Source organism: Parasteatoda tepidariorum, chromosome 6 (genome assembly GCF_043381705.1).
Source record: "Parasteatoda tepidariorum isolate YZ-2023 chromosome 6, CAS_Ptep_4.0, whole genome shotgun sequence".
Classification (NCBI taxonomy): domain Eukaryota; kingdom Metazoa; phylum Arthropoda; class Arachnida; order Araneae; family Theridiidae; genus Parasteatoda; species Parasteatoda tepidariorum.
The window spans coordinates 35,617,079-35,641,221 of NC_092209.1; the positions used below are offsets into that span (position 1 = coordinate 35,617,079).

The 24,143-nt window shown below is 26.9% G+C and overlaps 1 protein-coding gene across 2 annotated transcripts in view; it reads right to left on the bottom strand.

Annotated features, from left to right (window-relative positions):
• Positions 1 to 24,143, bottom strand: part of LOC107447453 (liprin-alpha-1) — a 113,928-nt gene that overhangs the window by 1,947 nt on the left and 87,838 nt on the right. The window contains exons 11-25 of one of the 2 annotated variants that reach the window (XM_071182221.1): positions 24,020 to 24,111; positions 23,381 to 23,588; positions 23,100 to 23,299; positions 20,163 to 20,349; positions 18,072 to 18,155; positions 15,416 to 15,543; positions 13,559 to 13,630; positions 11,601 to 11,803; positions 9,913 to 10,018; positions 9,361 to 9,463; positions 8,128 to 8,328; positions 6,480 to 6,655; positions 5,030 to 5,127; positions 1,713 to 1,888; positions 887 to 955 (exon numbers count right to left, since the gene is read on the bottom strand). In XM_071182221.1, coding sequence (XP_071038322.1) covers positions 887 to 955; positions 1,713 to 1,888; positions 5,030 to 5,127; positions 6,480 to 6,655; positions 8,128 to 8,328; positions 9,361 to 9,463; positions 9,913 to 10,018; positions 11,601 to 11,803; positions 13,559 to 13,630; positions 15,416 to 15,543; positions 18,072 to 18,155; positions 20,163 to 20,349; positions 23,100 to 23,299; positions 23,381 to 23,588; positions 24,020 to 24,111 — 2,103 coding nt within the window. The remainder of the gene's footprint in view (positions 1 to 886; positions 956 to 1,712; positions 1,889 to 5,029; positions 5,128 to 6,479; positions 6,656 to 8,127; positions 8,329 to 9,360; positions 9,464 to 9,912; positions 10,019 to 11,600; positions 11,804 to 13,558; positions 13,631 to 15,415; positions 15,544 to 18,071; positions 18,156 to 20,162; positions 20,350 to 23,099; positions 23,300 to 23,380; positions 23,589 to 24,019; positions 24,112 to 24,143) is intronic. The other variant, XM_071182222.1, reaches the window with a different exon arrangement.

Sequence of the window (24,143 nt, forward strand, 5' to 3'; positions counted from 1 at the left end):
TTTATGCTATTAATTTTTTAATTCCCTGAGGATTAATTGAGAGTTTACCTACATTGTAGGAAACCAAAGTCTAACTATTGGATATTTGAAATACAAAATTGAATAATTTGAGGAGATTTAATTTTTTTGAGCTACCTTGTGCATGTTGATTAATAGATTAGAGGGAAAAAAGATACAAGACTAACACAAAGATGGAACTAATGCAAATTTTTTTTCTGGGTTTTAAAGTTACTTTTTTTAATGATTTTTTTTTCAGGGAGAATTATGCATGCATAGGCTGAATCCCATTTACTGGATACATATATTTTGTGTCTTTTAAAATTATAAATTGGTATGTTCTTTTAATCCACTGGCGGCATAACAAATGGGTAAAATTGGGAGAATGTTTCTCCCCAATACACTATTTCCCATTCAAAAACTGGTTTACCTATGCGGAGAAGACTGTAGGTTAAAGTACAACTTTTTACGGGCATAACGATTAGTGGATTAAGTTCCAAATTTCCCCCATAAAAATTCAAACTCTTAAATTTAGCTATTAGATTGAGTTGTAAATAGTCTTTATGTAGTTCTCATTGATAACAACACATAAATGATTTATATTACTATTTCCAAATAATGCAAGATAAAATCTCAATGGGAAAAAAATCAGTGCAGAAAAAAGATGTAGCATACAAGAAAGTACGGTCATTTCTTACAGGTTCAAAACAATAAATTTCATATAAAGAAAGTAGTTTAGATAAAAAAATAAGAATATATAAAGTTCTTTCAAAATAAGCAAAGATTTCAGTAAATTATTTTTATAACATTGAAGGAAAAGGATATATGAATGGAAAGGGAATATAAAAGTTTAAATTATTGATTTTAGACTGCATTATAAATATCTTACTTCATCAGGTCTCCTTTCTGTTCCTTTCAATAATAAGTTGTTAAACTCTTGTTCTAATAGTTGTCTTGCCTAGGAAAAAAACAACGTAAAATCATATTCCTCTTTTATATTTCTCAAACACAGCAATGTAAAACTCAAGCAATAAAACTTCCACATTTCATGAATAAATTGTAATGGTGTGTGTTTTACTTAAGTTACAAAAAAATTTCTTTTATAATATTAATAATAAAGTTATATTCTAAAAAACTTTCTCATTATATCATATAATGTTAAAAGAATTTATAGTGAAATATCAGCAAGCCTTGTTTTTATGATTTGCATTTAAAAATTGACCGATTCTATAGATAAGGACTTTTTTGTACTGAACTTTCGAAGTGTAAAAACTAGAGAACTGTTGCTAAAATCGGGTCAGAATGAAACAGAATCTTGGAGAAGGCTATGACCTACCACGGACTATTGCACCGACGATGATGAAAGAAATTTTACGAAATTTTCTCAATTTTATCAAGTGTCTGAGTCAAACAAAAACACATAGTTCAGTTGTGATTACTACAAAACATATTTCAGGTTTGAAATTCTTGTCGGAAGATTTTCCAAAATTGAAGTGGTAGCCAAAATGAGATATTATACACTATATAAAGTAATGAATTTGATAAATATATTCTTCCTTTTTTATAGGCTTGAAAATTGGGAGTTAGTTTTTTAAGTAAGAAATTAAGTTTGCTTATTGTTTTTGGTCACAATAAATAACACTATTAGAATATAGTGTTATTTATTGCATAGAAATATTATATAGAAATTATTTGTTAGAAAGTTAGAAACCTACTTGCGTATTTGTTGTAGGTATTTGTAAAGCTAAAGCCATTCCATTATGATCAAATGAATCATCCAATGCTATGAGAGCACCATGAACACCAGATTCAATTAGATTGTTTGAAAACTCCTTCAAGCCTATGCCATCAATCCATTTGATTACTCTGTCGTTTGACCAAATTAGAACATCTGAAGATACAGAGTTACCAATTAGAACAACAATCGAATGAAAATTATTAAACTAAACATAAGTATAAAATTAAAATGAGTGTTGTTTTAAGCATTTAAATCACAAAGAGAAAAAAAAAATTAGTAAAGTTTCAATTTATTATTGTTCTGATAGTCTTGCACATAAAAAGTCCAATTTCAAACCATTCTTCTTTTCTTAGTTAAATAAATTTTTCCACGCTTTAAGCTATGGAAGATACAATGGGTCAGTTCCGTGACATGGGGCTTGCTCTAAGCTGTTCTGGCAATGAAAACAAACTGAAAAGATGAAATTGGTTTTCATTAAAGGAAGAGTGGAGATATTCCTCCCTTTTCTTTTTTGTTATAAATTAACAAGTTTGCATAGAGTTCAAATGTCTTGAAAATAAACTATTACAGTGAACTCTCACTTATGCACCGGTGTAAGGGGCCAAGAGAAAAAGGTGCATAAGTGAAAGAGGCGCATATGTGAAAAACTTCAAAATTCTAAAACGCAACGTAAATTGCAGTGACAATATGAATAAATATGTTTCTAAAGATTAAATGTTAATATTTATACTGTTTTGTTATTTAGTACTATAATTATACAAAGAAAAAATTTAACATACCTTAAGACAATTTATTTCCTTACAAAATAATCTTAATGCATGTTTGTATTTGCTTTTGCCGACGTATTTCAAAAATAGTTTCCTCCAGTTCATATAAATGGGATAAGGGGGAGTTTCAGAAACAAAATTAAATTGTAAATAATCACGAATAGTGTCTAAAGCTTCCAATACTGTTGTGTGATTTAGAGGAACTTTATCATCCTCGTCAGTATCATCCACCACGTTCTCATCGTCCACAAGTTTTAGTTAGATATAAATGAACTCTTCTTCACAAAAAATTTGAGTTTTGTGGGAGGGGGTGAAACATCACATGATAAATTTCTAAGAAAAGTACTTGATGTCATAATATGCTGCACAATAAGTTGTTCGATTACTAATGTCGCTAAACACATCACCTCCTTTTATTTTCTTATAACTTATAATGTCCATCTGACTGCAAGTAAGTGATTGCGGTCTCTTTCATCTTTCCTATTCCAGGTGTCTTTTTTTTTCTCTAGAAAACAGCATGGGAGTAAAACTAACCTCTGGACAAGAGGAATGGTCATTTTCTAAAAGATGAATGGGCTTTCATTGTTGTTAGTGTAACAGATAAGTCACCCTATTCAAAATTCTAGAAAGAATGTCTTTCCAGAAACAGCAAAAATGAAAAGGTCACAGGGGGAAGCAAATTCAATAGGATCTAACAACATATATTTTTTTTCATCTGTAACAAGGATTGCTTATTTGCTTCATTTTTAATTTAAAATTTTTTTTTTTAAAAAAGAAAAAATATTTAAAGGATTAAAAAATTAAAATGTTAACCTAAAATTTCGGCGCATAAATGAAAAATTGACTTTTAGAGCGACGCATAAACGAAGGATGTTTATCATTATTTTACTATCTAATCTACTGGGACCTATAAAAATCGTTGTATAAATGAAAAAGGTGCATAAAAGAGGTGGTGCATAAGTGAGAGGTCACTGTAATGCCAAAATATTTTCCAATAAACCTTTTTAGTCACTTTTTCATCAAACTAAAAATTCATATGAAATATATATTTAGAAATTGAGAATTCGAATAGTGCATTTCCAGTAGAACGATTAAATCACATTCAGTAAGAATGTTCTTTATTATTCTTTAAGATTTTAACTTTTTTATTGCAGTTTAATTTTCCGATAAAAATTAACTGTAAAAATTCTAAAAAGTTGAAATTTTTTTTTGCTCAAAAAGCTCCAAGCCATGGACCTGACTCAATTTTTCAAAATTTGCTTATTTAAAATCAATAAATTATGGATTTATTACCATGCGGTAAAAAAGCTAAAATTCTAAAAAAAATAGGTATAAGTGCTTGGCTATGGTTTATGCAATATGTGCTGTTTCTAAGGAGATGTTATACTTTAGTTAAATGCGAAACTATGAAATAACTTTGAGGTTCGAGATGTAATTGGATGTGTATCATAATTTTTCAAGCAGTTAGACACTAGAATTGTTCAAAATGTGAGCAAAAACTTTTTTTTTTTTCATTCAGAAAGATATTATACCTAATCAAGCTGTAAGTCAGTTTTTATAAAACAACATTTATTTGAAACATGAACTACACATCAACAAAGATAATATAATTTCCAATTCCAGTAACAGGTCAAAATATTAAAACATCAAAAAGGTTTTTATCATTTTCATTTCCTGTAACGGGTTAGTACACAGCTTAAAAAAAAATCTAATCAAAAAATCAACTGTCTGTTTTTTTAAATTTGTTTTCTTGGATCGCGTTGAACTGTTTTTCAATCAATGCTTGTGTTAGCAGGATATTTTTAGGACTATAGCACATACAAAGACTATTGATCATCAATAAAATTTGACTAGGCACTACAAAGATAAGATTTTATTCCTAGTGTCACGAATATTGCTACATTAGTTTTTTATTTTATTTTATAAAAACACATTTATTTGACAATTACACATAAACTAAGCAAAATAAAATTAAAATACTCGTAAAAATAACCTTGTAAAATGGATTGAGTTATTATAAACCTTAAATTCAAAACCAAAACTATTCTCATCAAAAATAAACAATTCCCTGATGGTCCATAAATTGTCTCATTCTTTTATTTTAATTTAATTATAGTTTTTTTAATTCATGCTTTTGTTAGCTACATATTTTTTAGATATTTTAAGACTTTCCATCAGTTTAATACTTTTTAAATTTTTGTATAAAAATACTTTTTCTAGACTTATGATGATGGACTACTTTGTTCAATATTACTCTCTTTATTCTACACTAACTCTACATTGTAGGAATATTCTTTGTAAATAATGAATTTATAAACTAATTAGTTTTCTAAGATAGACAGTTTTGAAGATGGAGCTACAGGTTTAAAGGGTTTCTGAATGACTTTATGTATTTCACAACAAAAAAAAAAATTAAATGTAGCTGAATACAATGCTTTATAGTTAATTTGTTTGTTCATACATTTCGAATGAATTTAAAACTCTCATTTAATTAATACCATATATAGGAGGCAGAAGATCATTTTACCTTTTAATTCCATATCACAATTTTTTCTTCTTTCTTCTAGCGCTTCCCGATCATAATTTAATCTTTTTAGGCAGTTGACACCACACTGTAAACTAGTTCTAGAAGAGCAATAAGTATTAAACTTATTGATATATATTTTGAAACTTCTAAAATGCCAATTTTATTTAATAGAAAAAAGTTATACTAAATATTTTCTGAAAACTACATAAATAAAAATAGTAAAATGAAGAAAAATAAAACCTTAGTTTTGATTTAGAGCATGTGTAATAAAACAATTTATGTTAGATTTAAAGATAAAGTTAACATAATTCCAAACATGTAGTAACAAAATTATGATTCAGTTGCATAATTATTGTTTTAAAAAGTAGACTATAACAATGATCACAGTTTACGTCAATTAAGGTCTAAAAATTTGGTGTCAGACAATTTTTTTTAGAGATGCCCTTCGAACTGTGAACAAAAATAAAAAACTTCACAAAAATAAAATCGTTAGATCAAATGTCATTTGAAGCATTTCAATTTTGTGGTTATAAATTTTACAACATTTATCAGCATTGTACAATCAGTTGGCAAATTACATATAATATATTTTTGTAAGCATTAACCCTATTCAAAATATATAAAGCTATACCTAATGGCTATAACTACTTGTTATGTTATAACTTTGATAGAGTATGATATAGTTTCAATAAAATAATGCCAGTACCTTTTGTAAGTAACAGTTTTTATCCAAGTACTTATGAATGGCTCATTAAACCTTTACAAACAAATAAAATATTTTACATAAAGAGGGAATAATATATTGTATTCAGAGAAAATTGATACTTAGTGAATTGATCAGATATGTGTGGGGAGATAATTCCCCCAATTTTATTTTTTTGTAAATAGAGGTTAATAGGGAGAATGTAAATACTAAATTAATTAAAAATTTTTTTACTTACCTAAAAAATTAAATAATACTTAATTGCATTTAAATAATAGATTACACTTAATGTTATAGGAAGAATTCGTATATTAGATTAAGTTAAAATGTAATTTTATAAAAATTATTGAAATATTTTTTTATCAATATTTATTTACGTTTTTATAAAAAGAAATCTTAGATAAATAGATGTACTATTAATCGAAATTATATTCTTTTTATTGGTGTTTTTAAAGTTATCTACAATAAAAAATGTGTCACTTTAAAATGTTGGTTATTGTGTTTAAAAGGAAAACATATGGTAAAAAAAAAGAGTGAAAATGTTTAAAATTATACAGTGATACATTAAAACAGTCAATATTATAAAAAAATTTCGGCTAGTAATTTGAAATAAATAAAAAGGGCAGCCATAAAAAGAGTAAAGCAAATCTTTCATTAAAATTATTTTTACTCTAACTAAAAATAATTTTTTTGCTCCTTTAATCTGTCTTAGTAATTTTACTACATTTATAAAAATCAACAGCATACCTATGAAAATTATCAACCATTTTAAGATGAACTCGTAGATCTTTTTTAGTCAGATGGTCTAACATTCTAGCATCAACTAAACATTCCATGAAAGTTGACCGATATTGGGGAAGGCCTAGTGCTGGTAACCATTCATTTCCCATCCATTCATGGTTCATTTCACCAAAGGCTAAGCTCTGAAAAGTTTTAAGTTTTTTTTTAACATTTTGCAATTTTATTTCAGGATTTGAGCCTCGGTAAAAAAATATCTGCCAAAATAAAACACACTAAAATGATTTTTGCCGTCATATATGCGACATTGGTTCATTGCATGTTAATTGTGAAAAGCTTGTTATCAAATACACTTTGAGTCTTCTTTCCCCCCAAAAGTACTCGATTAAAAATTAGTACATATCGTCATTTATTGATGCCTGCAAAATTTTGATTTATCAAAGTAGACTATAGTTGTATAGTTAACAAAGATTAAAATAAGATTTTAAATTGCAAAATTTTATCATTTTCAATCATTTAGACCACTTTTGAGACACAATATCAAACGGATCTGATAGTTGCTTGATGATACCAAGCCTAGTAAATAACACTGCAGACTTGTACACACTTTCTTACTCGCCAATATGACAACCTTCATATTCTGTTTGATAGCAATTCTCATATCCTGTCAAAACTCACCAACATTTTTGCACCAAAGCAGTTGCTTCTATATATTGTCCCGTTTTTTTTTCCTAAAAAAATCAGTGCTTTTTGAAGAATATAAGTCATAGTTATCTTTTGATTTGTACTCTTTAAAATTTATGTAATTACAAACACTATTTTATTATTTATGATGCATAATATTAAACTTGAAGTTTCTGATAAATTTGAAAAAAATTATAAAAATGTGCCAATTTTTTACAGGCTATTTTCTTTTTATAATCCAAATTTGAATATATTTATATATATTTTATTCATTTGTTTTTCTTTACATATAATTATCGAGTACAGAACTTTATTTATCATTTCAACTCTAGCAAATATTATAATTCACTAAATATAGATGACATCGCTAACATAATTTCTGTTTTAAAAGAATAGGAGTTAAATAGATATTTTTGAAAAAATGTAAATTTCAACAAACAACACAGACGGAAAGAGTCTGCTAGGCTATTTTGTAAAGATATAATAATTCCATCCTGCTTATTGTTCTGAGTTAATGGTTGCCATGTTGTATAATGAAAAAGCGTCCATAGAATCTTCCAAAAATCTCTAACAAAAAGCTTCTTGAAAGGTCATTAGTCAAAATGAGTTTCTTCAGAGAGGATAAGTGTGTTTGCATAAAAAATGACACTAAAATATCACATAATCTTAGTCTAACAATCCTCCAAAAGAAAATATTTATATTTGCACAAAAGAAAATTATTTACAAAAATTGAATACAGTTCTTTCTTTCTTGCAAAGCAGCTATCATTGAAGAAATAAAAAAAGGGTAAAATAAAAGGGTGATAACATAAAAGAGAAATTTTAGGATAGGGGAGATAAGGCAGTTATGCTCTTGCTTGCATTTTCATAAAGATTTGCTTACTCAAAACAGTAATAAAGTTTAACAATTTCTGCAGCTAAGAATAAAATAAATGTAAAAATAATTAAAAAAACAAACAAACTTAATTCTTACAGTTCTAGAAGGTTTTGGAGCAGATGGACTTGTTAGTGCAACCATTTCTTGAATAGCAAGGCGCAGTTTCAATCGATGAAGAGGATTACTGATACCTATTTCTCGTTGAATTTCTGTATCTGACAAAGCAGACATTATAGCACCACTTTTAACATTAGCTCTGCAAGCAGCCACATACCAGGCAGGCATGCCAACCCATAACTGCATAAAAAGAAAAAAATTCACAATTTTTACAAATTATGAATTAGTATTGTAATTACATTTCAACATATGGCTTGTTAATGAAAGGAAAAGGACATTATAGACCTATATAACGGTTATTATAGAGCCTCAGAAAATTCAAGAGTTTAAAATTTACTTCAATTTGCCCATAACTTATCTTTTGAAATACTGGTACATTTTCATAACTGTTTAGGTTTTTTATTGTATTCAGGCACATCAACTCCTTTCTCATAATGTTATAAAGAAGAGTACCATTTAATTTAAACATATAAAAATAATTTTAAGCTGTGCAAAATTAAAAAAAAATGTACATTTTATAATAGAAAGGGAATGAAATTTCCCATTAAGTTTAGGGGGAAACAACTTTAAATAAAAATATATGTACTTCCTAGGTATTTTTATTTCTTAAAATTTAAAATAAAAATTTCTTAAATAAAATATTACTTATACCTTCGTCAATATCAAGCAGCTACCTCGTAAATTATAATTGTACACTGAGTGTTCTCTCATTTGCACCTTTAATGCATATTTTGAAACCTCAGACAAAGCTGAAGAAAAATGCATGCATATCAGGGGTTGCTAATTATGAGGGAAAAAAACTATGCAAATTTGACAAATCACTATTGAAGAAGACTAGATTAAAATTATCAAGACTCGTTTGAAAGCTGGAGGAAACAGAAAGGTTTTAAAGATGATGATTTAAAAGACCTTCACCTTTCACCTGGTAATCAAAAGGTTTGATGATTTGTACATCCACATTCTTCATAAGCTATTAGCCAGGTTTTTATAGTTCCCCGACTAAATATTAATTTGTGACCCCAATGTGTTTGTCTTCCTTTTTGACGATAATTTTAACGAAAGCCTAGCATGTACAGTATATGAATTTGAGCCGACTTGTACATAGACAGTCCCTTATTAGTACATCTGTGTTGTATAACAAATTGTTTGAAAATTCCTTATTATTTCATTATTGGAGCAAACAATGAAACTTATATAATTCTAGTCACTTACTTCAAGCCAGGCAACTATTGTAGGACCATTCCATAGGGCAAAAGGAGTACCTGCTTTCATAGACTCAGCTAGAAGCTCATGTCTCACATGAGAGGAGTGGAAGCTAGATGCAAAGAATAAAAATATCCATGAACTAACTGAAAAAATATAGTTCTTCAGTTAAAGATGTAAATAGAGAGAATGAAAAAAAGAAAAAATTTAAATACAGCTTTTTAACCCATTTCATTAAGCTTATTATAACCTTATTACAAGCTTATTAAAAGCCGAAGTATAAGCTCAACTCGTATAATACATTTAATTCATGTAAAATTAGGTAAGAAAGTAGGTAAGTTAAAAATAAGTGGCATAGTTTATAATAATTTTTTTTATAAAGTTCTAGAATCAAAATAAAACATATCTTGAAAATATTTAAATTAGTTAATAATTGACTTATAAAAAATAAATTTTATGAAATAAAAAATGGCAATTAAAACTGAAATATCCTTCAATATTTTCCCTTTCTTAATCATAAAACTATATTTCTTTGTGGTAGTTATTAAAATAAAACCATACTTTTTATTGGCTCTGCGGCAAAATTCGGCTTTCTGGACAACACTTCCAGAAGGAGGAGTAGAATCTACTGGAGTGGAGGCCTCACTTTCAAGGAATCCACCAGATCCTAGAGTACAATGGAAAATGTGTTGTAATGAGATAAAGTAACATTTACAAGACATAGATGTCATAGGTAGAGATAAGAACATCAAAAATGTGATTAAAATAGCATGTCAATACAATTAGGATATGTAGATTTATCCAGAATGTCTATATTGAAATTTCTAAAATAACTTTTTGCATAAAATAAAATTAAAAATAATAAAAGGAAGAAGAATTAGATTGGTCATAGAGAGAACTGGAATGATAAGTAAGTTTTAATACCTTCAGAAATGGTATTTGTAATTTACTCGCTACAATTATGAATCACAGAAATTAAAAAGAGGACACTGAAGGAAAACAGGTCTTATTCTCGTAAGAGAAATCAACTTCAATTAAAGCTAGTCCCCAGTAAAAGGAAACTTACTTTGTAAAATACCTTAATAAAATCTGTATTAATTTATGGTAGAAAATAAGTCTGAAGAATATAAATTACACGATTTTGAAAAAACAACAACCAACATATTGTTGTAAGCTATCCTTTGAAAGCTATCCTATCTCCTACATATCCTTTGAAAATAACTTCATTTTTCACTTGTGACCCAAGAGCTATAAACATTCTCTCTCAGCAACAGTACTCAGTATCTGATGTTGCATGATGTGGCGAATTTCTTTTTTGTATTTTTTAACAAACTAAATCTAATTTTATTAATCAATCGTCATCGTATGTAAATATTAAATGAATTCTTTTACGTGTTAATTGGTATTAATCATTATTAAAATTATAATACTTGCTAAATTATTTTTGGTGCTATAATACTAAATAATGTTTGGCGAATTCAATTCAATCATAATTATACAGAAAATTTAAACAACTTAAAATTTAATGGCAATTATTGACTCTTTCAGAATATTATGGTTGGTGGGTTCAGAATATTATGGTTAGCTAGTAAAAAAAACAAAAACAAGATGGAATTGCTTAATAAACCACCAAGTGAAAATTTATCAAAAAACTTATTTTAAGCCTATAAAAGAGGGATGAAAATTCTAGCATTTTAAACGTACTCTAATAGATACATGATGCAGCAAAATTAAAACAACTTTTTTAAAACAACAAATAAGGAGACCATTTCAAAACAACATTTTTAAGATTTGTATTTAAGATATTAAAGAGATTTTGCAAAGCGTTGAGGTTCCCCTTATCCCTAACGTTAACGCTATTTGAGCTTTATACAGCATACATAAAAACTTCCCTACAAATTGCCTTGGGATAGAAAATAAGGTTAGTGTTAGCATTAACATAAGACAATATGCAAAATCTTTTTTTAATATTTTGTATTTAATAAATTATAAGCAAATGAATGAGTTTGCTCACCCTTAAGCTACATTTGTTAACAACTGAATTATCATACTTACTTTTTCTTCATCAATTTTGGTGTCTCTATTTAATATAGATTGAAATAAAATCAAATTGAGTATAGTTTAGTTAATAATTGAGCTTAATGACAATTTCACGACTGTCTTATACATATACACTGTAAATAAATCTAATAATAATATGCTAAATTTATAAAGGAAAAGAGTAGATACAAAAGAAGGAGGGTAATCACCTTGCACCATAAGTTCTTTGCTCAATGCTTCTTTAGATTTCACTTTTTCCTTTTTGCTAAAGAATCTTCCTAATGATGACTTGAAGCCCTTTTTCTTGGCAGCAGCTTTATGTAGAGAATCCTGAGATGAATTAATAGAACTGATGGGTGAGGTAGCATTTAATAAGCTACTTTCAACTGTGGGTCTGAAAGGTGAAGTGTTACTGGAACAGAAAAGAAATCGCTACAATTACAACAAATTTCTTTATAACATACTGAATAGTAAAAAAATGATGAACATTTTTAGTGAAAGGATAACTGCAAAAGGTAAAACACATTTCTTGTCAAATAATAATTAAGTTTATAGAGCTTAGTGCATGAAGAAGGCAAGTGACATTTCAGAGGTATTCATTAATCAGGGAAAATAATATAAAATGGTGGTAATACTATGTTTAATGTAACATAATAGCTTTTTACTTTTGCTTTAATTTTGACATAACTAATCCACATTAGTTTTGAGTATGCTTGAATGATTTTTATTTCACATTAGGTAGTGGTAAATAAAATAAGGTAAGGAGTTCCGCCTTCTAACAAATTGATAATAAAATAATTTGGATACGAACTTTTTCTTTTTACTCTGATTACAGCCACTCAGAAAGTGTTACTTACCGGGTTCATCAACTCAGCTCTTCATTTAATCTAATCATTTTACAATAAATATGCATAATTTTTTTTTCTCAGTACAATCCTATTTGTGCAGAAAAAATTCGATAAATAGTTTGCATTTTATGCAGTTGTAGAAAAACTTAACACAAAAATTAAAGAACTATAAATTGCCGCAAGACTTTGACTTTATAGCTCTTACTAGGCCAAATTATGACTTCGTTACTTATTCTTGGCAAAGTGTTTTATTACATTGAATGTCGAATTATCAATAAACATTGTGATTTGATGTTAGAAGGAGATATGTTGAGGTCACAATCCCATTCAAATGTACCTTTTTTTTGTTTCTGTGAATTTTCGCTTCACAATTTTATTTTGATCAGAAATGTCATCGTAATTTTTATGAAAATAATTCACTTATTAGGAGCTCCAAAATGTTTTTTTTTCCAAGGATTATAATATACTTATAACTCTGCCTAACCAATTTTTAATTAAATCACAACATATTTTTATGTGATACATCATCTTTCAATGACTGATGAAATAGGCTGAACTGAGATGATTAGTTTCCTTTTTTAAAACTTGGGGTAACATAAAATTATACACGAAGTTAGAAACTTAAAAGCAACAATTTTGTCACTTTCTACCATTCTGTAAATGTAAAAGATCCAACTATTGTTAAATGTAAAAGATCCAACTCAGATTGTTTAATGTTGCAAACAGTGGGTCTTAAAGTTTCTAAGCGTAATAATAACTTCCAAAAATGTGAGAAGTGGTAGAGAACAAAATAATGATAAAGGCAAAGTGTAATTTCCATTGTTCATCCAAAAATTTGATTATAAAATCAAGACAGACACTCTACGTTAGCACTGCAATTTGTATTTATCTTGATTTTTTAGATATTTAGAAAGTTAATACTGTATTAATGACATTATTGAGCATAATTATTACCATATAAAATATATGGTAAAAGTCACGATCATGGGTGAAATTATTTTTATTTTCAAATTAAGTAAATCTTTAAGATATAAATTTATTTGCCATTGCTTTTTTATTCTGCTGGAACAAATTGTTAGAACTCCCCTTTAAATATCAAGAAATTCATTAGAATAATATTTCTAAGAAATTATTGATTTTTTTTCCTAGTTCGTTAGGATTGCCTGATATTAGTAGTTGCATTATCATTCACAAATTTCAAAAATAATCATATTACACACAAAATAGGTTAAATGTAAATTGTTTTACATTGAAAATTTTTGTTTCATGCAGGATTAATAAAAATATCATATCAAAATCTTTAATTTGAACTTACTAACCTGAGTAGATCAGGAGGAACTGTTGAAGAAGGTATTGATGATGAAGGATGAGCAGGATTTGACTGAAGGGAGCTTTATATCCAATAGCAGCACAAACAAAATAGATAATTTACTACAAAATACAACAAAAATCAGCCACGGTTTAAAATGTGATAATCTCTGGTAAGAATGTACAAGCGTGTAATAAATAGAATTCTTTTTGAATTCTATTTATTACACGCAAGTCCTCAGATCTGTGGTTTTTAAAACTTTTTTATTAGGGGCAGCATTTTAAAATTTTAACACCATCAATGCGCCCAATATAACAACTATCGATTTCCAGTCAGAAAATTTCAGAATATAGCCATTAACTGAGAGGAAATTATGTTTGCATTGGTTTCTGGTACTCATGTCAGTAAGTTATAATTGTCTGGGATATTTTGGTAGACTGTACAAATCTACATAAAATAATAATAAACACTTGATTTATTGTAGTTGTTATATTGATAGAGATTAATTTTTTTAATTTAATCATAATTTTTTGGATTTAATAACATTTTCTTTTGCAAGAATTTAGTTTTAAATTGCAATCCTTAATAATCAATTCATTTTAAGCAAAATTTTAAATTACACTGTTTATAATAAAATAAACTCATTTATAACACTTATTAAAAAAGTTTGAGCAATAAATTTATTTTCACGATTACAAAATAATTTTCACAAATTAATTTATGTATAGCACTCCAATAAATCTGTTAATGTTCAATTTGTACAACAAAATATGTTTCCCTTTCAATAAGATTACAAAACACACAAATGCAAATCACAATAAGAAGCACAAATACTATGTACACTTAAAAAATACTCGTATGAAGAAATTTTTCTAAAAATGTAATGATACTTTAAAAACTATAAGTACAAGTTACACATAAAAAACAAAATAAATAATTATTTTAATCATAATAATTAAACAAAATTATAAGTTATCATAATTAAAAAATAATTTCTGTGTATATGAGTTATAACTTTGCGTATGGTTTTTCAAAATAGACATTATTACAATTAAATAATGTATTATTACTTTAAACTATCAGAAATAGAAAGTAAATTTGTAATAATTTTCATTAACATACAACAAATTCCAAGTCGTGAAACGCTACAAAAAGGAAATGGAAAAAAAAATAATTAAAAAATCAGAACTCTATTGGCCAGGGATGATGAACCAATGGCACGCGTGCCATTTATGGCACGCAACACGATATTTTGGGCACTCCACCGATCACAATTGTTGTCACACTATCAATTGTTATTACGCTATGAATCATATGTAACAATTAAATTAAAATTCACACAAAACAAACAAAATAATAAACAATTATTAATAAAAATATTAATGCTAAGAAAACAATTAATAACCACAAAAAACAAGCTAACAATAAATAACTAGCAAAAAAAATCAACAGTCCTGCTTAAACTAACATCTTACAACCTAATACATAAGTTATTGACCATCTGTAACAACAGAAGTCACACTGATGTTACTTTAAGTTGAATTACGCGTATAGCTGAGACATTGCAAAATGTTTTTTTTTCCAAGGTAAATAAAGAGTTTTGAGTTGATAGTATTTAGTATTATTATTTTCCCAATAATCACGAAGTCAAAATTATTTGACGGCATTTCTATGACCTCAATAAGCAATTTTAGAGAAAATGGCATGTTGGTGTATAAAGGTTCGCCACCCCTGCTATAGGCAATAAGATAAATGTAAATGTTTTTCATTCAATAACGTACCATTTATTGAAAAACAACTTGATCAATAAATTATATAAAATCAGATATGTTATGTTTAATGATTTAAAATAAAGTTGGAATATAACCTTCTGTAATCATCAGGATTTTGAGACTGCGAGTGAGAAATTCTTTCTAATCTAAGTGAGCGGGGAGTCGGAGGACTTGACTGCCGGGATAGTTGACTGTCATCAATTGATTCAGCTACAGCTTGGATCTAAAAAGACAATTAAAAATCAGTTTGTTGTTTCAAAATATGACACTGCAAGTCTTTATAAGAAGAATATACTTCTAATATGCACAGTAAACTAAATTTCTGTAATATAAAAAAAGGATAAAATATTCATAGTTTTCACTGCAATTAGTCATTTACATTATATTTAACTAAAGTTTAAATATAAGTACAAGTTTAACAAAGAGGTATAAAGCTATCTTAAAAATACAGTTTCAGCAAAAATCCAACTAACATTGAATAATAAATATATTTTTAATTTGACTGTGATTTATTTTAATATTCAGAAAAGTAAAATAAATTTATCAATGTTTTTAGAATTTAAATGCATATTATTAAGTCTTATTAAGTTTTCATTGTAAAGTTTACGTAAGATTTTCTACATAATTTATGAATCACAATGCTTATTAAAAATTACAAATGCTTCATGCTTTAACGTTTCTATTTTTCTAGCTTATTTCTATAAAAACAAAAGCAAACTAATATGATGTTAATTATAATTGAATTAAACATGGTTGAGTATGAGGTGTTTTTTATACAAAAATCTACAAAGCAGAAATCTCCGAATTTTATCATTCATCGATAGCAGCCAAATCATTCTATTGCACAAAAGGTGAGCCAAATGAAAGCAAATATTTATAAATAGTTAGATTCTTGTACTTCAAATTAAAACAAACATCTTACCTACGCCATTATTGTTCCTTTTTGCAATACTTTACTACTAAAAAATTAAACTAAACATTGTTGGAAAATTAAGTGAAATGAAAGTATAATTATAATTTTTCAAATAAAAAATAATATTTTTTTTTTGTCAAAATGAATGTAGCTAAATGGGACTAATTTGAATTAACCCTCACAACAAAAATAGTTTAAAAACTATAATGGAACAGAGCATAAAAAATGAAATATTTTAGAAATGCAACCAGCGTGGTAGTATCGAGAGACAATTAAGTTAGAAAATTGTATTAATTGGAAGCTATTTATTTCCTAATCTAGAAAAAGAAAAAACAATAATGCAATTACAAACCATTCTCTTTAGCAGTTCTAAAAAGCTTTTCTAATTCTCTAAGTTCGAAGCTTTAACATTCTCAAATTAAGCACCATGCAATATAAAATTCTAAATACTGATGTTAATTATTTTTTTCTTGCACATTTATTTCTTTTTAAATTTTATAAAGCAAATATTCAATTATAATAAAATAATATAAGATTAATAATAAAATCTAGATAATACAAGGATGCCAACTTGTAGCAATGCTTTTCAAAAATGCTAACACAATATTTTTGTAGTAGGTAACAAAAATATTTTTCATAAGAAGTAATAATAGTAATTTACCAATAGTAATAGTAATTTTATCATAGTAATAGTAATTTTAAAAAAGTAACATGGGACATTGAAACAATATTATGTAAGTTACATTTTATCATATAATAAAATAAGCTTAACATTCAATTTATGTAAAGATTAATAATTAGAATTTATAAAAATATGGAGAAGATAACTTTAAATTTAATTTAATCAATCAAAAAATTTCTTTTCTTTTTTCTATTAAAAATAAATATCTTTTTGCAAATTGCAAAGACATTACTAAAAAAGGAGTAGTTGGCATCTTTGTCGGTAACAAAATTATACTGTTTCAATATTTGTTATTACACAATATTTTTTAATATAAACAATAAAATAATATTTTTATTATCAATAACAAAAATCATACTATTTCAAAATCAATAACAAAATCCTAATATTTTAATATCAAGTAACAAAATTAAATTGCTTTAACAATAACTACAAAATTATACTGTTTTACAGATTTTACAATAAAAAAAGTTATTTATTTCATAAATTACTTTTTAAGGTCATATTTATCAGAAGAAAAATTATATAACAGAAATTTCATATTTTTTCTTTTACTACTAAATTATTATTATTATTTTTAATATTTTGTACTTACTGAATATATGAAATTGTTAAATAAAAACTAAAATATACATCAAAGGAGTGCAGATGACAACAATCAATTTTGGATGTAGATTGGTGAGAAAAGGGACTCAGAACAGGTTTAAGACATTTAGTGAAATGGATTAGGGCTTAAAGACATAATAACATGTCACACAAGGTTACAAAACAATTTTATTTGAAGTTAAATTCTCCGTTATTTTATGACTTTTACTTAAAATATTATGACTTAAACTTTGCAATTAATATGCATGAAAGAAAACTAAACAAAAACATTTTTGTAAATTTATAAATTGTTGATATTGAGGTTGAATAACAGGGTAGCATCATTTCTCAGATGGCGTGTGACGACGTTTCATTTGACTCACCAAAACATAAGTCTAATAACTCGCTTAATCCTCTGAGTTTTTAGCACAAACTCTTACGTGCTGTTAAAAATTAATTTTAGAAATTGGCACAAAATTCCTTAAAGACCCCCACTTCCTAAATTTTCAAAAGATTAATCTCAGAGGATTAAGTAAATATCGCAGCATAGATGAAACTTTGACTCAAATACCTGTGGTGGCATAGAATCAGCTAATTGAGGCTGGCTTGTTGAAGCATATTGATACATATGAGCAGGGGTCATAGATGCAGGAGCCTGAAGGGCAAAACATCAAAACATTTTAAGCACTTCAACGCTCATTATATGAGACAAAATGACAAATTTTCTCATATGAATTAGTACTGTTTGCTGAACACTTTTTAAGGGTCCCACAAAGCTCGCTATAAATTTACAGAAACTTTCTTATAAAGTTCTTTTAATTTTAAATCATGATTTGATTAAAATCTACAGGCATTAAATAAAGATAATATTTAATAAATTATAAAACCTTAAAATTATTATGGTAATGATGCAATTATGACAATTGTGTTTCCTAGCAAATTCAATTATCTCACTTTTTTTTCTCTTTTTTAAAAAATAAATTAAATGGGAAAGGAAAAACTTCAAATTGCATATTTCAGGTAAAAAGGCATGAATGAGGTTAAAAGTACGAACAGCTAAAGTCTATACAAACAAATTTTTCACTTGAGGATATTATAGGGGGAAAACATACAATTTGTACAAAAAGACAAGATTAAAAGACAGAAATTTACAACATAAAAATTAATGTACTATAATATTAAAATTCTTATTGTTTTGTGCACCTTTCAATGATGATATACAGTTACTCATTTTTTGATCTTTGTCTAATTAAAACTTTTAATGAAATGACTATACTTTATTTCATTCATATTTCTTGAATTTAAAAATTTCAGAAATTCCAGAAGAATATTATAGAGATATATTAAAATGTACATTTCTCGTTAAAAAGTGTTTTAATATAATTGTATAAACACTTACTCTGAAAAAGATAAACTAGTCATTGCAGTTTTTGAAAAAATTAGAAATGCATTTATTGTGCATACTTTATAAGTTAAATGGAATTGGTAACGTATTATAAATGCTTTTATATTTTTTAGTATCATATAAGTATATCATCAAATTTTGACTGACATTTTTCGTTAGGAAGCTAAAAATGGGTGAATGTTTAGAAGCAAATAATTTTACAGTACTGGAGGCTTGCAATGATTTTGGAATAAGTGTTTCCAGATATAGTACACTGCATTAGAAAAGATTAATCGAAATAGAGAAAATAAGATAAACTATATTACAAAGTGTGTTAATTAGGATTTTTTTAAAAAAAATATTAATTACCAGTATGCTTATACTGAAGTTTAGAAAAAACTTGATATGATAATATAGTTAATTTTTAAAAAAAAAGTACATTAAGCCTGTTTTGCATTTAGATGGTTCCTATACAAGGCAATAAATTAAATTTTTACACATACTAATTATTAATGGAATACTTTACAGTTAATCTGAATCATTCTATTCTGCATTTAAATGGTTCATATAAAAGGCAATAAATTTAGTTTTTAGAGATACTAATGATTAACCCAAGTAAGATTGCTTTACATTTAGATAGTTCATATATAAAGCAATAAATTAAATTTTTACACATACTAATTATTAATCCAATACTTTACGAATAATACATATTTCATAGGTGGTTTAAAGAAATTTAATCTTTTTATAGCAGGATGACATTATTAAATATTTTCACATATTTAGACTATAAATAAAGAAATGTATACTGTTTTCTTCCTAAAATCTTTAAATTAATGCACTCAAATAATAACTCAATTATATAATTTTTTTATTCATATTCTTAATGCATTATGTATCAACAATTTATTTTGCACTTTCAACCAAATATAATTACTTTTCAATAAAATGGTCAAGATATAAAGACCATTGACTCTTCTTTTATTTAACCTACGAATAGTTGCAAAATTTTCATCTGAGTAAAAATGAAAAATACAACACATATATGAAAGATAATAATAATGCAACAAGTTTATTACCTTTAATAATTTTATCATAGATCACAGAAAATTTTCAACAAAAGAAACTTTCAATCATTTTTTAATATTATATCATGATTTGAAAGAGTTAATAAAACATAATAAAATATATGCATAGAATATATGTTGAATGATGTTTATAATTTGGAAATAATATGTTTAAGCATATTATAAACATCACATTAATTATAATCCTTACTGTGTGGTATTTTTGTAAATAGTCTCTATTCGGACTTAGATGAGACTTTGGTGTTGAACGTCCACTGGGAGGTGGAGAGGGCCTCTCTGGTGCTCTAGCCAACAAACTCATAGTATCCATACTGCCTACTCTCGATTCCAATTCCTCTGCTCGCTGTTCTGTACTTTGTTTTTCTTCTTGTATTAGTCTACACAAAACGAAATAATTCTTGTAATTTTAAATAAAGCAACCAGAAGTCTTAAGTAATATAAACATTCAAAGTAGGTAATTTCTATTAAAAAATTTACATTAATGTATCCTTCCCAAAAATAAATACAAATGAAAGGCAGACTTTTGATTCAAATTATATTTTTTTCTTTAAATTTTGAGCTCAACATTACCAGCTAAATTAATCTATTTTTATATAACATTGTAAATTAACTAAGTAAAGTGTGACTCAAAATTTAAATGATATAAGATCAATAAAATTTTTCAATAAAGATGAAAAATAGAAAGAAAAAAAATATTTCAGAACGTATTTTCTAAGTTAAGTTCAGTTTATGGTAAATAACAGTAAAGTATATATCAAACACAGAATATATTTATAATGAAATTTTGAAAAAAGCGGAGTATTAAGAACATATCTTTCAAGCAAAGAAATTACTTTGAAATTAGGCAAATTAAAAACTACCATATATTCCATTAGTAATTAATTAAAAATATGATTTAATTAATAAGTTAATTTATAGTTTTTTTACAGTATAAATCAAGAATTACTTAAAACATTCTCCAACTACAATTACCACAGAAGAGAACTTTTAGAGGTAATGAACTAAAACATAATTTTTCTTAAGCAACGAGAATTTTCTTAAATTTTGCCAGCACAAAAATTCACTACCAATTGACTAATTATGGCAGTTTTTACGAGTGTTTGAATTTTTTTTAATATTACTTAGTAATCAATACTCCTTTGATATCAAATTTATTAAATTCAGAATAAAATATTAAATTATAACACTTACAACCACTGGAATAAATCATTTATCCCAATTATGGAAATTGTAAAGCATTTAGCTATGAAGTATGTAATAGTTAAATTCACAGATTAATTTAACACATAATTATTTTTAATGAAATTTTATTCAGGGAACTTTGAATAGAATGAAGCATTTCTTGCCACATGTAAACTGGTATGGAGAAAGGATGGAGATGGAGAAATTTTTATGATGGAAGATTATAGTACATACACAAGTGCCATGCTTGCGAAGAATCGAAATTTCTCTGATGTATCAAAACGATAATTGTTTAATTTAAATAACAATGGCCATTATAACAATGAACAAAAGAAAATAGTTGGGATCAGACACCTGTGATAGAGATTAAGAGAGGCATCTTTAAACATGATGAAATATATATTTTTTAGTGAATTTCGAAAACCATCTGACTGGGAGGAAATCATCACATGCCAAGAATTTAACATTAAAAGTGAATGAATTATTTCCGATGAACAGTTAGGAACATTGGAAGAGTTCCATAGTTGGTGATTTATTGACAGATATAATAGTCAAAAACAAAGCCAAAATTAATATTAAAGTTTAAATATAGCTTAATGACCAAACAGATTGAGAAAATTAATATAACTCCGCAACAGAAACATTTTTGTGGTAAGAGAAATAATGTAACTTAAAGAATAAAAAGTTAAAAATAGATTTTGATGTTTGATTTAGTAGCGACAGTGAATTAATGAGTTATACATTTGTATTGAATTAAAAAGTTAGCCGTTATTGATTGTTAAGAAGGGAATACATTACTTAAAATTGCTTTTTGTAAAATGTTTTTATAATTTAATTAAAATTAGATTCAGAATGATTAAAAAATTAAATTTATGAAATTAAAGACATTTTAAAAGCTAGGAAATATGTAATGCCTATAATGACATCAGGTGGTACACCAAATTTCATTCTTCATTAATAATAATTATCACTAACATGAAAAGTGGTATACCTGATTTTATAATCCATTTAAAGAATTATTGTAACAAATATGCAATATGCATACTTAATTTCATTATTCAATCAAAAGGATTGTGGCACTTAAATACATAATGCAATAGATTAAAATTAGTCTTTTTTCAAGTCTTGGAATTTTTTAAAAATTTTTTCTTAGTAATCAATATTCTCTTAATACCAAATTTATTAAATCCTGAATAAAACACTTAAGTATAACTACTACAACCATCGGGTTCATTCATCTCAAGTATGAAAACTCCATAGCAGTTAGCTATGTAATAATATTAGTTACAACTAGATTTATTTAAACAAAGTAATTATTTTTTTATACAATTTAATTTATTCAACTTTGAACAGAATGAAAACATTTCTCTTGATATGTAAATTGGTATACCAAGATTCATTATTCATTTAAAAGAACTATCATAAACTCTTGGGTAGGGGCAGCCCAGTGGTTAGAGTATTGAATTCCCGTCTGGAGGAGCTGGGGACTCCACTAAGACCCACCGAGTACATATAATACACATGCTTATAAAATCTGTTGAATCAAAAGTCCTGTGGTTGGTCACTGAGCAGTACCAAGGGGTACAGGGATCTGGATAAAATTTCCTTCCTCTTCAGATGTATGTCTAAATAGAAGAAGTGTCCTCATGAATGAGTGGTGCCGCCATCTATGTGTGTGGTTCTGAGTCAAGACACACTTTCACTCTTGTGGTGCTCTTTTATCAAATGAAAGATGCACATTCCTGACCTAATTAGAAAGACCAATGGCTGGCGAGCTTGGCTTGCCCAAGTGTTATTATAGCAACAACAGCATTACAAACATGCACAATGTCATATCTAATTTTATTAATCGATCAAAGGAATTTCAGTGAATTTCCAAACGGACAAATCAAATTTCATCATTCTTTTAATAAGAGTAAATATAAATATAAGAAAACTGGCATACCTTATTTCATTATTTATAGCATCCAACTGTTCCTGCAGCATCAGAGCGAGAGCTTGTGCGTCTGTATGTCCTGAGGGTGACAAAATATCCATTGATTCAAAAAGGTTACCATCCTCATCTTGGCTGCATTCATTATCACTGGTATCAAAGCCTTGTTGAACGTTAGATATCATATGACTTTGTTCCATTTTGTCCCAGTTCTGCTTTAAGATTGTTGAAATCACTGAATGAATAAACACAGAATAAAATAAAGTGACTTAGATTAACTTTTTAATACTTACATTAGAATTTTCTTCAGCATTTCTGTTGCTAAGAGTCCCTTGACTTTTCTGAGATCCTGATGGGGAAGGAGTTGTGTACATATGACCTATACTTGTATTAATTGAGTCAGAATTGATAAGATTCATGTTTCGGTTGGGAGAAACAGATCCACTAGTGGCAGTATAATTTGCCCAGGAAGGTGACAGACTTTGCTGATTGGCAGAACGTCTAGATAATTAAGAGGATGAATACTTTAAAAAGTTATAAAGAGAAGAATTTATACCTTAAAATGAAATTTTCTATTATATAACACAGTTTAAAAGTGATTTTAAAAATGAGTTTAAAGTTACAGTGGAGAACACATAGATAAATTATCTACAGAATAGAATTTAACAAAGTATAAACTGTTTACAAATTGTTTTGAGAATAATTATTACACATTTTTTTTTTTAAATTACCATAAGCATCTTGAACGAAACATATCAAACAAAGTTAAAAATTGAATGATTTAGAATTTATTTTTAATAGATGATTCAAGTTCAGTAAGAGTTATATTTATAAAAAGATGTTATGTTTTTCACATGATAGATAATTTTCTTATTATGGAAATAATATTAATTTATGGATTTATTTGTGAGAGTAAATATCTACTACCCCACCTTGATAGAGAATCAGATCTATAATTTTGGAATTCATGCCTTAATGAGTCCATTTCATTTCTCATTTTGCCAAGTTCACCAATTATTTTATCCTAAGAGTAAAGAAGTATCATTGAAAAAAAAA